Consider the following 19572-nt stretch of genomic DNA (forward strand, 5'->3'; position numbering starts at 1 on the left):
GAGGTTTGCTATTCTCCGTTGTCATTTCTATTGTTTATTTCCGCTGCGGTAACCTTGATTTGTAGAAAGAAACGAACGTTTTGGGGCGGCTATTCACACCCCCCCTCTCTAGCCGCAATCCATCGATCCTAACAATTGGAACTTGAAGTGGCTTAATGTGTTGAAATCAGGCTTTTCCAGTCATTATCAGACTTCCCTATCGATTGAAGTTGGGACTCAATCGATTGAAGCTACCTCAATCGATCCATTGATCGATTCCGTAAGCTTCTGTTTGCGGAAATTTCCTCTGAATCGATCGACTGATCGATCCAGCCTAGGTCAATCGATCGACTGATCGATTCAATGACCTTCTGTTCGCGGGAATGGACTTCCCAATCAATCGACTGATCGATCGAAACCATCCCAATCGATCGGCTGATCGATCGGGTTTCTGATTTCCTGAAATTCAATTTCAGCGAAATTTAGAAACTCCCCAAAAATTTTACACAACTCTAAAAATCATGAAACTTCATGTAGACATTACTTAGGGTATACTTTATCAAAGAAAAATAAATTTCTATAAAAATATTTCTTATTTTCAAAGATTGACATAAATTTGAAAACTTTTAAAAACTTTAGTGTTGTCTTCAAGTTTGTGTCTAACTATTCAATGATGATCACTATCAAAAGATGGTTTTCACCAAGGTTTTCTAAAAGTATTTTAAAATCATTTTCAAAACCAATATCCAATCATATTCCTTGGGCTCAATGCACATGACTTGTACATTATCTTTCCCAATGATTGGAAGACACATAATTATGTGTTTTGATGAACCTAAAACTCAACAAAATGTATTAAATCAACATCTTGAGTTTTGTTCACCATCCTAACATTTCACTTGTATCTAATATGTACTAAAACACATACAAGTCACCTTATGGTTCTTTGTGAGATGTATATTTGTTTTTGCCCTAAATTAAGGGATCATGCATATCTATCTAGGTATTAAGAGATTTATGATCATCCACCTAGGATGTCATTTTGTATAATCCCACTTGTTGGGATATTTACCATTTTTAAGAAATATCTTTTGTCCTTAATTACAAGGAAGTTAACATAATGCATGATGTTACATGACATATATCAAAATAAGCAATTTTCAAAAGAAAAACATGCTATAGCTACATGATGTATGTATGACATGACATCATATTTTTGTGTTTTTCATAATAAAATGAAAGCAACACATGATGTCATGACATATAATATGCAATCAATCATGACATTTTAGCATAAATAAAACATACCTAGATAATCTTAGTATCCTTAAGCCTTAGCTAAAATCGTAAAATTAAGCCTAGATTGCTTATCTCTTGAAGGAATGCCAAAATCCAACTTGACATTTCTTTTACCCCTTTTCTATTTGTGCCAATTGAAATTAAGAATTCAATCTTCAAATATTTGTTTGGCACATATTACTCTCTTTAAGGATCAAACATTTAGATTGAGACTTAATTTTGCTCTTAATCCCTTAAGAACATACTAATATCTCAACTAGTCATTTCTTATCTTTTCTCCAAGTGTGCCAACTTACATTTGATGCGATTCCTCAAGGTTTGACACAACTTACTCTTCCAAAGAGTAATTAATTTGATTAAGGTTTAAATTTTTCCTTAACCCCTCAATAGAATACCAAATTTCCAACTTGGTATTTCTTTTTGCATTTGTGTCATTTTAAATTAAACAAATTCCTCAAAGTATGACACATTTTACTCTTTCAAAGAGTAAATATCTTACATTAGGACCTAGATTTTCCTTTAATTACCCTAAGAAAATACCTAAACCCCAATTTGGTATTTCTTATGTTTTCCCAATTATGCCAATTTAATTCAACCATAATTTCTTAAGATTTGACACATGTTACTCTTTCTAAGAATGACCATTTGGATTAAGGTTTACATTTCCCTTAATTCCATAAGAAAATGTCGAATTCCAAATTTGGCATTACTTTTGCTTCTCAAGTGTACCAATTTAACCTAATTTTAAATCCTCACGCTTGGCCCCTTTTTGCCCTTCAAGGCTTAATCACATTTGCTTAAAGCATGAGTTTTCTCTTAATTCCTTAAGAAAGTATCAAAATTTTAACTCAATTTTTCTTATACTTTTCTTAAGTATGCCAATTTAGATTGAGTTCAACTCTTCAAATTTTGGCACATATATCACTCTTTCAAAGAGTAACCCTATAATTCTTTTCATTTTCAAAGGTTAACAATAACCTTGAAAATGCTCTCAAGTGTCAACTTTCCTAAGGTTGGGTTAACTACCTTTCCAAATGGAGTTGACACTCTCTAAACCCATTTAGGGTGTATAGAATATGCTCCTAGGAACCTAAAACCTATTGATGCTAATTGGATGCTCTAGGTACTCACTAGGGATGACTTCCCTAGATACCTTCCTAAGGATCTTTCTAGGCTTCTTAGAAGCCTTGGTCACTTCTATTAGGTCAACTCTAGGGATTGCTTCCCTTGTAATCTTCTTTGTGACTTTATTAGGTTTTTTTGGAGCCTTAGTCACCTTTACTAGATCAACTTTAGGGATGACCTCCCTTGTGACCCTCTTTGTGACTTTGTTAGACTTCTTAGAAGTCTTGGTCACATTGGTCTTTGCCAAAATAACCTTTAGGGATTCCTTCCCTAGTATCTTTGACTTGACCAATAAACCTAGGGTTGGTCCCATAGCTATATGAAACTCTATGAAAGGAAGTCACATCCTTCTTGGCTTTAGATTTGTATCCCAAACCTCTATAGCCATTGGATGACTCTTGTCTAGACTTTCCTAGGTTAAACTCATTTTGACCCTTAAGCATATTTTCCATTTTTGCTAGGGTTCTTTTTAAGTTATCAAGTCTTGATCTCAAGACTTGGTTCTCCGTTATTAAATTCATAGATTTGGATTTTTCTTGACCCTTATGAGTATTTCTATATTTAGGCATATATCTATAATCCTTAGAGTTATTGCTTAAATTATTGTCTACCTTCCTAACCTTAGGTGTGGTAGTTCTAGCACGAGGAGAATATATTTTCCCTTAACACTATCATGCTTCCTACTTTCATGATAATTTGCATTAAAATGATAAATGTTATTTCTAACATGTATTTTATCATGACTAAAAGGAATTGCACTATTAAAGGTTACCTTGGGTTTGTTTTTAGAAGCTCCCCCTAGATTTGTGCTTCCTCTAATCACCTTGGTTGACTTCTTCCCTTTAGGACATTGACTTCAGTAATGTCATCTCTGATTGCAAGAGAAGCACACAATGTGCTCCTTGCTTCTCTTTATTGTGGGGTTGGTCTCCTTGAGCTTTTCTTTGCCCTTTGTTGCTACTTGACCCTTCTTTTTGACCAATTTGGGGCATTTGCTCTTGTAGTGCCCATGCTCCCTTCACTCAAAGCAAATGATATGATTTTTATCTTTAATAATTGAAATCTTTATACCTTTGCTTGCAGGGTTGATGCTTGATCCTCCATTTGATTTTTCTTGCAATGTAGAGATGACATCATCTTCTATTTCTTCGTCTTCACTTGAGGATGTGGACTCTTCCACTTCTTCATCTCTTGAGGATGTGGAAGATCTCTTCTCTTCCACCTCTTCCTTCTCCTCTTCGAATGTTGACTTCTCGTCAACATTAGATTGCATCTTTTCTTCCTCATCTTCTTCGGATGTTGACCTCGTGTCAACATCAGATTGGTCCTTCTCTTCTTGGATCAATGAGCCCTTCTCCTTGGGTTCTTCCACTCCTTGGACTTGTGTAGGGCCTTCATGATAGGCAATGACATTTTTCCAAAGATCACTTGCATTTGTGGTTTCACTTACACTCAACAAAATATTAGAAGGTAGTAAATTATGCAAAATTCTCGTTACCTCCTTATCCACCTCCGATTGCTCTTGTTGCTCTATGGTCCAATGCCGAGGTCGGAGGTGTTTACCCTTCTTGTCCGTAGGAGCCTCAAATGGGTCACTCAAGATAACCCATTGGTTCCACTCCATTTGGAACCATGTCTCCAGCCGATTCCTCCAAAAGGCGAAGTCTTCCTTGTCGTATGGCGGAGGAATCCGGATGTCCCATCCAAGTGGACCTCCCAAGTTCATCTTCTTCTTCCTCTAACTTCTTGCTCTCTTGGCGGTTAGTCCGTAGAAGAGCGACCTCGCTCTGATACCAATTGTTGGGACCATGATGTCCGATAGAGGGGGGTGAATAACGTTTCGTTGCGCTTGTCGGTTGCTTCGTCTTGATAATGCGTAGCGGAAATAAACACAAGACACACACAACGCTAACACTACAGATTTACTTGGTATCCACCTCAAGAATACGTGACTAATCCAAGGATCCACACGACACGCTCACTCCACTAATGAAAATCTCCTTCTCGGTCACAGTCGGAGGCGGAGAAGCCTCGTACAATACTCACACACAAACACAAACACGGACACAAGAAGAAGAAACAAAAATACAATGTAATACACCCTTCTTCTTGCTTACTTGTGCTTGTCGTCGCCTCTTGAACCTTGGAAAAACTCCCCAAGTGCCTTTAAGAACTAGCGTGAGTAGATCGGAGAAAGCTCGTGAAGAATTGCTGAAGAGAAACGCAAAAGATCGCAAGAGATCTGTTGAGAAAAAGCTCCGCCTGGGCTTTATACAATGTCTCCAATTGATTGAATTCATCCCCAATCGATTGCCACGTCACATCCGGACAATCCCAGCCGTCCATCACCTACATCCTGCGCAACGATCACTTCCCAATCGATCGACCGATCGATTGGGACTGCCTGAATCGATCGGTCGATCGATTTAGAGCCTTTCTGTGCTCTCGCGATCGCGTGAGAGCTTCTGTTGCCCAATCGATCGACTGATCGATTGGCAGCTCCCAATCGATCGCCCGATCGATTGGGAACACTTCTGTGCTCGCGATTTCCTGACCCCAATCGATCGGCCGATCGATTGGGCCATCCTAACAATCGCAGTACACTCCAATCGATCGGCTAATCGATTGGAGCCTGTTCAATCAATCGCCCGATCGATTGAACACCCTGGACTTGACTCAAACTCAAGTCCAGCACTCCAAACCCAACTCTCGGTCAACCGTGACTTGTTAGATTTGCACGCCTAGCATTTGGCTATTCCCGACCAATCTCGAACTAGCCTTCTAGTCTCCTCCATCAGCCTTGCGCCCCTCGGATATTTCCCCATCCTTCACGTCTTGCCTTCTGGAGCTTCCATCGGCCTCATCCTAGTTGTCGGGTTCTTCTAGCCAAATCACCCTAGGACTTGCTTTGCCAAGATCACACTTGGACTTTTCAATTGCCTGGCTCTTCACCAGGACTTTTCCTTTGCCAAGATCACACTTTGCCTTTCCAATTGCCTGGCTCCTCACCGGACTTTCCTTTTTGCCAAGATCACACTTGGACTTTCCAGTTGCCTGGCTCCTCACCAGAACTTTCCCTTTGCCTAGCTATACTAGGACTTTCCAATTGTCTGATCTCACTTATTAGGACTTTCACTATTCAGTCTGGTTAACACTGATCTACTTGGATTTTCACTCTTGCCAACCTTCCTGTTGGACTTAACTTTGCCTAATCTCCAATTAGAACTTTCCCAGTCAAGTCTCCTGTCAACCTTGACCTACTTGACTTTTCTCTTGCCTAACCTCCAGTTAGGACTTTCTCATTGCCTAAACTCTCGTTAGGACTTACCCGGTCAAGTCTCTGGTCAACACTGACCCACTTGACTTGTCTTCTCATCAACCTGGTCAATCCCTTGACCATCTCCACAATCGGACAATTGCTCCAACAATCTCCATATATTGTTAAACGGACGATTACCCTAACAATCTTCATATATTGTCGAACATCAAAACTCAAATCCCGACTCAAGCTTGACTCAACTCAAGCTTAGTTAAATTGGTCAAACTTGACCTAGAGAAATTGCCCAACACTAACAATAGTGTGTATTGATTTTTCGTGTACGAGTCACAAATACCGGATATACACAAGAATTCAATAATAGAGTCATGAAATGCATTATTCTTCAAGCATGTGATTCTATATAAGACCTGAGAGGAAATAAGTTCCTTAAAACTGACATTTGAAACACAAGAGGAAGAAGAAGAAGATGATGGACCAGTTGAGGTTGAGCTCAGATAAATTAAAAGAGCTCGGGTAGAAAAATTCTACAGAATGAATTTTATCACTTTCATATTGGAAAGTGAGCCCTAAATATATACAGAAACAATAAGCTCTTCTGATGGACCTTATTTGAAAGAGGCAATTTCATCTGAAATAGACTCAATCTTATAAAATCGTACTTAGAAACTTGTGGATCTTCCTCAGTGAAGTAAACTACTGTATTACAAGTGGATCTTTAAAAAGAAAATAAAATCAGATGACACAATTAATAAGTACAAGGTCAGATTGGTAATTAAAGGTTGACAACAAGAATATCTTGATTACTTTGATATGTATTTTCCGATGTCGAGAATAACTTCTATTAGAGTTTTGTTGGCTATTGACACTTTATGAAATCTGAAAATAGAATAGATGAATGCAAAGATAGCCTTTCTAAATAGAAATTTAGAAGAGAAAATCTAGTGGACCATGCTTGGGATTCTAGATGGGTTATGAAATGTGCCAAAAAATTTGAAGACGGACTTGAGTCTCAAATACAAGGAATTGATACAATTAGGATAAGTATCATGTATGAAAATATGAAAAGGGGTTCATATTGCATGAAAATTTATTTTAGATGTATAGATGTCATATAAACTAATGCAAGAGATGCATTATGGTTATTATGGGCAAATATATTAAAAGAAAGCCTAAATTAGGATTTTAGGTCAAGGTTCAATTGAATCATTTAGATAGTTTTAGATTTAGTGTCAATCATGGGATTTGTGATAAAAATATTTTTATATATATATTTTTTCCAAGTAGACATTAGTAAAATAGACCTCCATAAAATTTGAAAATTTTTAGAGGTTTGTGAAATTTTTAGTGCATTTATGAAACTAGGTCCAAAGTGCTTTTTGGGGCTGAAATAGGGTGCCAGTTGATTGGCTCAGATATACTGATAACAGTGTTCATCAATCACAGAATGATTATGTGAGGCTATTTTAATGAGATCAGTCGACTGGGGCCTATGACAGTAGACTGATACAGGCTGAAATTAGTTTTTCAAAAATAGGAAATGATCAAAAGAATAGTAAACGTGTATGTAATCTTATAGAGGATTAATACATGATAATTATGGTCATTAATGGTTAAAGAGTTTAATAATTGGGATATTATTGAAACTCTTTTTGATATATGGAAAATGGGGATAAGCTTATGTTTAAGTGAGAAACCTAAATACTTTTATGAGAAATCCTAGCTAAAGGGGGAGGTTAGGTAAAGGGGGAGCTTAGGATTAGGTTTCATGATATAAGCATGAGTAGATTGATTATTTATTGGCCAAGGGGAGAAGTTTACCTTTGCGGGAAATCCTAACTCAAGGCAGAGCTTATGTAAAGGGGAAGCCTTGGATTAGGTTCCATGATTTATGCATCAGTTGGTTTGCATATTTATGTGCATATGTACTGCTATATTGTTTTCCTAACTTAAATGGATTGCCAAACATCAAAAAGAGGATATTGTTGGAGTAATCTGTGTGACTCTAGATTTTGATATTTGGACAAAGTTTAAGTTAGGATTGTTATTGTATTTGATATACGCTTATGAGTGTGTAGGATGCAGGTACAACAAGGAAAGTCCAACTGTGATCTTGGCAAAGACAGAGTCTAAGTGGGATCTTAGCAAAGGTGAAAGTCCAAGTGGAGTCTTAGCAAGGGTGAAAGTCCAAGTGGAGTCTTGGCAGTGTAAGTCCAAGTATGTTGTTTTAGCAACGTAAGTCCAAATGTTCCTTGGCAAGGTTGAAGTCTTAAAGCGAGGAGCTCTTGGTAAAGGATGAAGTGTCAGAGGTGAGGAGTCTCTTGGCAATAGAAGAGCCGATAAAAAGGACAAGGCTGAAAGTAGCTCTTGAAGGTAAAGCGTGTAGGATTGGGAAGTATTTGAGGGACGCAAGGCTGATGGAGGAGGTTAGAAAGCAAGGTCAAGATTGTGCGGGCGAGGAATAGTGCTGAGAGAATGTATTCGAGATAACTCTAAGTTTAGGATTTATCAGTCAATTAGTATATGTACACTGGGGAGAGAACAGAATGTTTTTGTTCTCTCAACCAAAGTGGACCAATCGACTAGTCCTGACACTAGTCGATTGGTATCGGGCCATTGGGGTTGTAATAGTCGAATTCTACAGAGGACAAGTCGACTGATAGTATGACTAGTCGATTGATAACAGTAGAAACTGTTTGGCTATTTTTCCAAGCTCTATATAATGGAACTTGGGGTGACTTTCTTGGGTGATGACAATAGGACTGGTTAATCCCTATTAGAGTCTCCAAAGCTCTTTTGATGATCAAGAGTGTGTGTTCAAGTGTTTGTGGCGAGGTTTCTCTGCCGACAAGGAGCTTGAGCTAGTTGGAGCTTTCCGGAGAATCATCCATCGATAGATTGTGATCGTCCACCTTACAAACAACCGTGGAGTAGGAGTAAGTTATCTCCGAACCACGTAAACAAACGTGTTGGTTTGTTCTTCTTGTTTTTATTGTCTTTAGGTTAGTTTGCTATTTGTTTGTTTATATTTCCGTTGCACTAACAAATGTAGGAAGCGATCGAAGTGGATGATCGACTATTGACCCTCCTTTAATCGGGTGTCAAGGTCCCAATACCTGATTCATTATTTTTCGATGACAATAAATTATTATCTAGGCATGTTTTCAGTATGTATCTTTTGGCTTCTCAATACAATAAGTCTAATTCCATAAAAGAAATTTGATCTTATGCATGTTTGATGTCTTAAACTTACAATAAAAATGTGATTTAATGGATTACATAATGTTAAATTATATTTTATCTTTTCCTTTTTTTTTACAAAAAATTTTGCATTCAATTGTGTTGGTGCGGGAAGTATCCGACGATCGAACAGTTGTTTTGATAATGGCAAAGGAATTCAAAGTTAAGGTTATGTTGTTATCTAACAAGGTTCATGGAGCTTGCAGGAAAGTCCTAAGTGGTACTTAGGCATAAGTCCTAGCTGCGGTTAGGCAAGTGGAAAACTCTAGGGGGTGGTAACCCTAGGTCATAGGGGCGGTAACCTTATGCGGAAAGTCTTGGCGGGTCGAGGGCTTCAGGCAAAAGTCCTAGGGGGTGGTAACCTTAGGTGGAAAGTCCTAGTGTCGCGAACCAGGTGGAAGACTGGACGAGCCGGGAAGCGGAAGTCCAGCAGAAAGTCCGGAAGCATCAAGCGCCGAGCAAAAGTCCAGTCGATCTGGAGGATCGTACTGACAATAGGTAAATCTCCTGAGTGGAGTAGGTGAGGACGCGTTCCCCGTAGAAGGAACAGTAGACGTCGGGTCGACCTAGGACTTCCGGTCGGAAATCCGAAGTCAAACCCGGACAGTCCGAAGACTGTCAGAATATTATATTGATTAATATCTGTGCTAACTTGGTTTTGCAGGATGTGTTTGTAGACTAACATATTTTGCAGGGCCAAAAATTAGAGTTTAGCCTCGAAGGAACAGTGTCCGAGGCGCCTCCATGGAGCTTGGAGGCGCCTCGGGTGCAAGCCGAAGTCACCTGTCCAGAGGAGCTGGAGGCGCCTTAATTGGGACTGAAGGCGCCTCAGACCAAGGCTGGAAGGCGCCTTGAAGGCGCCTTGAACCAGATAAGGTTCGACTTGGTCTGTGCGGATCCACCCGTGCGACTCGGCGGGCTGGAGGCGCCTTGGACAGGCTTGGAGGTGCCTCCAGCACAGTATAAAAGAGGGTTTCGAGGCAACACTCAGAACAACGAATTCCAAGCAATCCTTACGCTACAAACTGCTTACGAGACGATCCCGAAGTACTGCAACAACATCCCGACGACCCAAAGCTTCAGTTTCCATTTTACTGTTGTCGGTATAAAGTTCATTTACAGTTAATTTGTACTTAGCTTGTAATAGATTTTACGAAATATAGTTATTGCCCACCGTAAACGCTAAACGAGAGTGGGCCTTGGAGTAGGAGTCGCTCAAGGCTCCGAACCAAGTAAATCTTGGTGTGTTTTTGTGTGTTTGTCTTCGTTGAGTTTTACGAAGTTGATTCCGAGACGCGAAATAGGCACGAGCGCTATTCACCCCCCCTTTAGCGCTTTCGATCCAACAAATTGTACAAATAAAATTAGGATAACTTAGTAATAATCAATATTAGGTTTTATTGGTTTCAAATAGATATAACAATTTAAGAAAACCCATTAAAGTTTCTTTGTCTTTTTTAAAATGCCTTTTGTGTTCGACATTTAGATCATGGTTTTCTAAAATTGGCAAGATATATATTGGTGTCATATTTTTCTTTTTATTTTCTAGTGAACCAATACTGCAGCTTGCATGGTTAGATTCTCTTCAACATGCAAATTATATAAATGAAGTTTATATTTTCCCTTCTACCATACCATTTTATCGTGCAGAATGAGGCATAGTGAGAAGTTACTGAATTCTACGTCCTATGCAATGGCTTGAACTAGTTAAGATTTTTAAATGTCTTTATTTTCTCCTTAAAAAAATAAATCTAAAATTTCCCTACTATTATCATCATTCCCTCCAATTGGTGTGGATGAACTTCAGCGTTTTTTGCTTACAATGTTTTTTATTAGTATTTTTTTAAAAAAAATTGAAGGCGGACTAACATCATCAAAATGAAGATGCCTAAATCTCTGTTGCCGAAATCATGGAATCTAGTTTTTATCTGTCCTTAAATATTCCGTTCTACATGCTTAATATATAAAAGAGCAGCTGTCTGATGCAGGAAGCTTCCACTATACGGGGTCCCAGGCATAAATTTTACATGCTTAATATATATTCAATAAAAATTGTATATTACCTAGCATTAGAATATGAACTAGTTAGTAGTTGTACTCGTCGGTGTAGTCGAGTTGGTACCAATGAGGCATAGTTCTATTTTCAATAGGTGCAAATATTGTTACGGGTTATCTTGTACTCCTTGTGTTAGCAGGTCGCTCTATTAAGGTTGAAAAAGCCTTTGTGATTTATTCCATCTAAATTGTGTGGGGTTGTCCTGGAAGGTTTGCTAAGATGACGGTTTCACTTTTTGCCACCGATGAACAAGTTAATAATTCCATTTTCTATATATAGATACGGATGTCCTTTTTCATAAGAACATTATAGTCCCTCTTCAATAGTTCAACCATGCTTAAGATGGTTTAAATGTCCCTCTTTAGTATCATATTTTGTACATAGTACTTTGAAATGAATCTATAGATTCTTTTTTTTTAAGTGTAATAAGAAATTTGCTTTCTTAGTGTCACCTTGTGCGAAATAGAAACATTTTCATTTATAGATCCATCAAGCTCAATAAATATCTCCTTGCAACAAAACATGTGATTATGTTCCTCACTATCCAACTATGATAGAATTTAATCTCTAGTATATCTCTTGCATGGTAATAAAATTTTGATTACTTTCAACTGTTATTTTTTATTTTTTGTGCTCGTAGTGTATTCTTATAAAATTTTAATATGACCATGAAGTTATATTTGCCTTTGTTATATTGATACCTCCATGAAGTTTATAGAGATTTAATAAGATACACACAAAGCTCGTGAAGCTTGTGACTTGATAAGATTGAGTCATGGTATTGATCAGGCTCAACTAAGTTGGTTTGACTTGATAGCTTACAGGCCCTTTAGAGAACAATAAAGGATAGTATGAGACATTTAAAGGATAGTTGGTGATGTGTGCATTTCATATATGATTTTTATCATAATTTAATGTACATCTTATCTCATTTTATATGTGTGTATTTAATGTTTCCATCTCTTTGTGTTTTATATCAATATTTTTGTGTTTTATATCAATATTTTTCTAGTTCGGAGAACTTTTCTAGATTATTTCTTTTGATACGATGTGAAAAGGGGGGCTGTGGCAACCAACACGGGCCGTGGCAGGCACCCGCAACTCACCTATAAAAGGTGAATTTTAGATCTATGGAAAGGGGATCTCGATTTGGAGCCACCCAGGGGCTCCAAGAAGACCTCAGGGGATGATTTAGAGGAGATTCAATGCCTTCACGTCCACAATTTGAATGAGGAGCATTCAGAAATGATCTCATGCATCAAGACTAAGTTTCTTTCTTATTTTCTGGAATTGGTCGTGATTGTAATTGAATTAATAATGTTCTCTATTTGTAGTTCCGTTTCTATAGAGTAGACTCCTTATTCTAGGATTAGGGATTGACCCTATAAATTGTTGACACTCTTCTCTTGAATCTATTAAATTTGCATGTTTGTTATTCAATGATTTGTGTGTTTGCGGTCCCGATCTACTGTGTAGAGACAATCTCAATGTCAAAAACATGAGATTCATATCCCACTAGAATTTGGAGATCAACCGAAAGGAGGATTTGAAGATGAACCGAAAGGAGAACTCAATTCTCCGACCCATAGAAATCTGAGACGTGGAGAATTGACTATGAGAGTAGATCGATATGCCACAAGGAGCAATAGGCTATCATAAATCTTAAATGATTGGTTCCAATTTGTCATCACACAATAAGAGAACATAACTTGGGGGTTGTGGGATCACGTGACAGGGATCTTCTTAAGAAAGCAATCCCTCGGTTCTATCACTCTGAAAGTAGACAACAAATTGGAGTTGATACGCCGATGTAGTTTTAAAAGTTCACATCGGATACCTTGAAATAGTCTACCTACATAAACAACCATTAAGGATAGGAAATTAAACTTAGATTGGGTGTTTACAATCATAGTGGTGAAACTGAAATCCTAGAATTGCTTTTCCAAATCAAACGTTCTCGGATCACTCTCCTCCCTTTTTTTCTCTCTTCTCGTTCAAATCTCTTCCTTCATTATTCTCTACTTTAATTTCTAAGATCTCTAGTTCCTAAACAACCACTCTTTCACGATTAGTCTAGACAGTCGTATTCGTTTAGTAAAATAATACTTAACCACCAGTTCTTATGGGTTCGATATCTTTTATTACTTGATGACATTTCCATGTACTTACGGAATACAACATATTAAGTTTTTGACATCGTTGGTTAATATTCGTTTAATAACAAATTGATTGGACTAGATTGTTTTTTTTTATAGTTTCATTTACATTTGTTTACATTCTTAGTATTGTTCCTTCTATCTTTTCAGGGGATATTAAATTTGAATTAAGTTGGCACAAGTGGAGGTAATGAGGGTGGCAGACGGTGCTAGGCTTCTCAAAGATTTTTCTGCACCTCTCTCTCAGTCTTTGAGGTCTTGCATTGATTGAGGCTAGAAATTTTGAATTGAACCCTGATTTGATCCTTATTATCCAACAACAACAATTCGGAGGCGCATTTTCAAAAAATCCATACCGACATTTGAATCGCTTTTTGACATGTTGTTGGTGCGGGAAGCATCTAACGATCGAACCTAAGTTTTGATAATGGCAAAGGGTTCAAAGTTAAGGTAATTTGTTGTCTAACATGTTTGAATGAGTTTGCAGGTAAGTCCTAAGTGTATTTAGACAAAAGTCCTAGCTGTGGTTAGGTAGGTTGAAAACCCTAGGGGGTGGTAACCTTAGGCGGAAAATCATGGTGGGTCGAGGGCTTCGGGCAAAAGTCCTAGAGTCGGGGACTCTAGGTGGAAAGTCTTAGTGTTGTGAACCAGTGGGAAGACTGGACGGGTCGTGAAGCGGATGTCCAGCAGAAAGTCTTGGAGCTTCGGGTGCTGAGCAAAAGTTCAGTCGGTCTAGAGGACTGGTCTGGCAACGGGTAAACTCTCCTAAGTTGAGTAGGTGAGGATGCGTTCCTCGGTGAAGGAACAGTAGGCGTCGGTTCAACCTAGGGTTTCCGGATGAGAAATCCGAAGTCAGAACCTGATAGTCCGAAGACTGTCAGATACTTTATTTATCATGTTTATTTGTGCTAACTTTATTTTGCAAGGTATGGTTAGGTTCTGGGATTAACGCATTTTGTAGAAAGCGAATTGGACACATTTGCCTCGAGTGAATAGTACCCGAAGCGCCCTCCATGGAGCTTTGAGGCGCCTCGGGTGGACTACTGAAGACCTCCGCGCAGTATGGCAGAGGGCACCCTCCATGGAGCTGGAGGCACCCTGGACGCTGTGTGGAGGGCGCCCTCTATGGAGCTGGACATTGGGTGGAGGGCGCCCTCCATAGCTTGGAGGCACCCTCAGGCAGATAAGCAACGACCAGTTCAGAGCTCATCCACGCTACGATTTCGACGGGATTAAGGGCGCCCTCCATGGTGTTGGAGGCGTCCTCAACGGGCTACTTAAGCCTAGTTCGACCAGCAGCAAATAGATAATAAATACTTGCAATCCTTCTTCTGTGAACTGCTAACAAAGCGATCCGGCGAAGTCCTAACTCTACTCCGACAACCAGAAGCTTTCAATTCCAGATTTCCTTGTTGTCAGTAGAATATTTAATAGTGCTTTAATTGTTGTATTCTTTTGTAATATTTCCGAACTTATAGTGATTGTCCACTGAAAGCGATCAACGATCGCGGGCCTTGGAGTAGGAGTCGCCACAGGCTCCGAACCAAGTAACCAAAAGTGTTAGCATTGCTTCCGTGTGTTTTACTTTTCTGTTGCGTATTTACTCGATAGTTTTTCGAAACGAAAGTGAAAGCCACGAGCGCTATTCACCCTCCCTTCTAGCGCTTTCGATCCTACAGTTGTGATATAATGAAGCAGGGTGGTGTTTTTGAAGATGTACCCAAATTAATGAGATTTAGTTTCTCTTTAATACACAAAGCCAGTGATTGGTTATGCTCACTCCCATCAGGGAGTATTGTGCATGTAGGTTGCAGTTGGCATCCAACTAGGTCTAGAGGACCTGATAGTTGGTGTAGAAATTCAGATAGGTCAAGGAGTGAGCTGATATCTAGTGGGAAGTCTAGCTGGATCCGTAGGACCTGATAGTGGGTCAAAGTTTAGTTGGATCTGTGGATCTGACAACTTGTGGGAGATCTAGTGGATCGAAAAGGGAGTCAAATGATTATGCATGGTAAGTAAGATAAGTCATTGGAGGAGAGTGTTCTAGTGAGAACAAGTCCTATTTAGGGACTTTAGGCGCAGGTCCACTTTGGTTTTTTTTGGAAATCTAGAGTGAGATCGTGACTAGATCTTGGTTTCAAGAAGATAGGATCTAATTATTAATCTTATTAAATTATGCTAACTCTATTTTGCAAGTTCTATTATTTTTCTATGTATTAATATGGTTCTGCAGGAGTTAGAAGTAAAAGAACCTCGAACATTGTTAGCCAGAGGCATCTCGGATGGATTGAAGGCGCCTTAGAGCAGCTGGTCGAAATCTTTGTGCTAAAGGCTTAGAGGCGCCTCAATGTTGGAGGCATGGAGGTGCCTCAGGAGGAAGAAGGCGCTTCCCTGTGTGGATGAGGCTTGTGGCTGCATAGGATAGAGTCTCAGCAAACCTTTGCGCCTCTAATGGGAAGGAGGCGCCTCTATGTGGATAAGAGCCGATGTCTTCGGAGAAGATTAAATCAACCAGAGATACCTTAAAGGGAAAGAGATGCCTCAGATCCTCAATAAAAGAAGTCGCCGAACAACCTCTAAAGAACATTTCTTCTACTAGCTTCAACGATTCTTCGATTGCTACAATTATTCTCTACCACCGTGCTACTGCCCCGTGGCTTCCAATTGCTGCCAACCGACCGACGCCAACTCCTGAGAGCTTCTAGATCCTTTTTTTGAGAGTTGGTAACAAATTTAATTACTTCATTTTTTATGACTTGCAAAAAGGGAGTATAAGCTGTTACACTTTCTTTTCTTTAGTATCTTGTATTCGATTCCCTCTTTCGATGAAGGTGACTATATGTCACAACCACCTGTAGTAACAACCATATGTCAGAGAATATTATTCGATTATAACATGTACATTCAATGAAATCTTTTTATGAAGGTGACTATACAACTTATATTATTATTGCAGAGGTTACACGAGACTGTTCATATACGTATAATAGAAGATTCCTTAAAGGATAAGCGTACAAATTTCAAACTGTACACATTCTATTATCCAACATCTTATGACATTGAATATTCGTTGTCACCTTACTATTGCGGAGTTATGAGAGGTGATATAAAAGGGGGTTCTTTTTGCCAGGAGGTATGCTTTGCAAATTATTACGCAACATCATTCTTTACTACACTCACTCAATTTTACTGCTCTTCTTCTCCATTTTTCATTTCATTATACTGACTTGAGCGGCGAAGGACCAACGCTAGGAACTTCTTTCCTAGTTTTTGCCCTAACGTTTTGTTGGCTCTTTCGAGTGTGTGCAGAAAGGAGCTCCAGATGTCGTCATTTCTCCCTAGCAAAGTCTTCTCCAAGTTCATGTTAGACCTACCTTTCCCAGTGCGCTATATATCTCTATATTTTCAGACAGAATCAATTACTTTTTTGATACAATTAAATTTCATGATTTTCATACCATATGTGACAATTTTTTTCATCCGTAACCCTCGTACTTGGATTATTTTACTCAAAAGATTAGACCTCTTTATTTACATCCTCAACCTTCGATGTTACTTGTTCGTTTGTTCTTTATGACTTTGACCCCTTGAGTTTTTGATCCTTCGTTATTCTGTATTGATACTTTCATTTGAAGAACTTCTCAAGAGCTTCTTCGTTTATTTATTTATCTTATTATTCTTCATCGAGATGCTGAGGAGAAAAACAGCATAATCTTTTGCTAGAGATGAGATGCAATAATGCAGTTTTCCTCTCGCGTAGCTATTACCAGTTAATTATATTTTCCAGAGAAACTTTTCAACCTCTAATAATGCAGTTTTCCTTGGATATTTGTGCATGACGATGAGCTCCTGCTAATTGTGTTTGACAGAATACGGTGAGCTGCAATAATGGTGACTCTGCTGCTTTAAGAAAGAAGTCCTTACGGGCTCACAGGTCTCCTCATTAGTCTCCGAGGTGGGCCCTCCGGCATCCATGCAAGGGCACACCCACAACTGGTTTGATAATTACATCCTTAGCTCACCCCTATGATTTAACTCCTCAAGAGGTTATTGTTAACTCCCACTACTGGGCGTTTACTGCAGCGAGCTGCATCCATGCATATATAACTAGACAGTAAAATGCATGCAAATTCTTTCATACAAAGGGCTCCTTGACAATCGATTCACAGTAAGTTGAAACTATGTTAAATTTTATAGAAGCAGGAACTGTATGCCAATGTTTATAATCTTAGATATTTTTTTTATTCTCTCCTTTCATTATCGATGCATCCATGATTGATTGATTTGTCTCATGTATTGATTGTTTGTCATTAGCACCACCAACTACCACCCTCATATATAATTAATTGTCACAACTTAGTCTGTGGTCAGTACATATATATATATCTATATGTATTAGTTTAATTAGCATTTACAAATCAAGCAAAAGATTTTGATCAAAAAGTGTTTAGATCATTCATTTACTATGGAGCTTTTCAGTGTCTGAATTCAATTGGTGTTGCTATATGATCGAGAGGTTAATATATATTTTTGAGATTAAACTCATTCATTGAATTCTGACTTGGCTAGGTCCCCCACCACCCTTGTTAATGTATGATAAAATTATGTTACATTTTTCAGATATACTCTTCGATATATTATTCATGTAGTAATTAACATCGGATGACTGGGGAGCCCGAAGTGGCATTTTAGATTCTTCTAAATCCTCATCATACCTGAATTTCTAGTTAGAACTTTTCCTAAATAGTTATTTAAATACATAAACTAGAAATTATTGTATTCTAAGTTGGTGAGAGTTTAATAACTAATGTCTTAAATTGGTATCATCTTGATAATCACAAGACGATATTTATTAGGTGGCACTTCAATAACTATATATTTAGTATCATTTAAGAGTCTTTTTTTAAGAAATGATCTCTTAGAGATTCAATTATGAATTCTACTACTACAAAATCAAGTTTGAAGGAGGCCTGGACAGAAATCTTTCCTATTCCTCACATATATATAAGTTAAACTACCATGTTATATCTAGCTCAGCGTCTTTCAAGCGCACACACATGTAAAGTCCACGAGAAAGCAGACATAAATGAGTGATTCATGGGCGTAGGTGGAGTTTATTGCCTGAGTACTGTGACTGACCACCATGGCTAGCTACTTACTTACCTCCACGCTTCACCGACACCCCTCTGTCCTCTGCCAAATTTCATCCGCCAAACCCTTTTAATATCCTCCTCTTCCCTTCCTCACCCTTCATCCTCGTCTCTTAGCTTCTCCCTCATCCTCCCTTTCTCTTTCTATTTCTCTTGCCCTTACTTGATTATTGCCACTGCACCATTTTGTACTTTGCCGTCAGAGAATCCTTTACTCTCCCTGTCTGTCAGCCCCTGCCACACTTGACAAATCATGGTACAGTCCAAGAAGTTCCGAGGTGTGAGGCAGCGCCACTGGGGCTCCTGGGTTTCAGAAATCAGACACCCTCTACTGTAAGCAGTACAAGAAGCCTTGTTGCATGCGCACCGCACTTGTCTAATCTCTTGCTAGGTACTGCGATTCGATGTTTTTATTGTTACGGTGACAATGTGGGCTCCGTCTTGCTTTGCTGCAGCAAGCGCAGGGTGTGGCTGGGCACGTTCGAGACTGCGGAGGAGGCGGCGCGCGCGTACGACGAGGCGGCGGTGCTCATGAGCGGCCGCAACGCCAAGACCAACTTCCCGGTGCCCCCGCGGGCGGCCGACGGCGCCGACGCCAAGGCGCTGTCGGAGGCGCTCAGCGCCAAGCTGCGCAAGTGCTGCAAGGCCGCGCCCGCGCCGTCGCTCACCTGCCTCCGCCTCGACACCGAGAAGTCCCACATCGGCGTCTGGCAGAAGCGCGCCGGCGCGCGCGACGGCGCCTCCAGCTGGGTCATGACCGTGGAGCTCGGCAACCCGCTCGCCGCCGTCGCCACAGCGCCGCCTCAACAGGCCACTTCATCATCTCCCTCCTCCTCCTCTGCCGGCCCGACGGCGGTGGATGAGGAGGAGCGACTGACGTTGCAGATGATAGAAGAGCTCCTCAACCGGAAGCATGCTGGAGTAGAAGGTGAAGACAGCTTCTTCCTCTGATCACCAACCTTGTACCGCATATAGTCAATCGCATGATTTACAAGTACTGTGCTTGTCAATATATAATCCCACACAAAGAAAGTTAAATCATATGGTATTTTAGAGGTCGGCCTCAGCATGCAAAGATGGTGAAATGGATAGCTATTTGTCTAATTTTTCCTTATCAAGAACGCATACAATTAGGTGTGCTACGAAAGTGATGGAGGTGGAATAAGAAGTTTAATTTGTTGCTACCAAACTTCTCTTAATAGTGATAATTAAAATGCTTAAATGGTTGCTATCTTCTCCTTTTTGATATGGAAACTACACATTCAATTCCCTTGATAAATTCTTCTTCTT

At 39.4% G+C, this 19572-nt stretch overlaps 1 protein-coding gene across 1 annotated transcript; it reads left to right on the forward strand.

Annotated features, from left to right (window-relative positions):
- Nucleotides 1-18017: 18017 nt before the first annotated feature.
- Nucleotides 18018-19504, forward strand: LOC122038606 (ethylene-responsive transcription factor WIN1-like). Its single transcript, XM_042598412.1, has 2 exons — nt 18018-18615; nt 18738-19504. Exons 1-2 carry the CDS (start codon nt 18536-18538, stop codon nt 19231-19233), a joined length of 576 nt encoding a protein of 191 aa, XP_042454346.1. The 5' UTR covers nt 18018-18535; the 3' UTR covers nt 19234-19504.
- Nucleotides 19505-19572: the final 68 nt, after the last annotated feature.

This window comes from Zingiber officinale, chromosome 1A, assembly GCF_018446385.1.
Source record: "Zingiber officinale cultivar Zhangliang chromosome 1A, Zo_v1.1, whole genome shotgun sequence".
Taxonomy (NCBI): domain Eukaryota; kingdom Viridiplantae; phylum Streptophyta; class Magnoliopsida; order Zingiberales; family Zingiberaceae; genus Zingiber; species Zingiber officinale.

Excerpts from the sequence above, each read along its gene's own strand:
- LOC122038606 (XM_042598412.1), top strand. The coding sequence starts at position 18,536 with ATGGTACAGTCCAAGAAGTTCCGAGGTGTGAGGCAGCGCCACTGGGGC. Across the intron at positions 18,616-18,737 it reads GAAATCAGACACCCTCTACT|CAAGCGCAGGGTGTGGCTGG; the intron begins GTAAGCAGTACA and ends GCTTTGCTGCAG.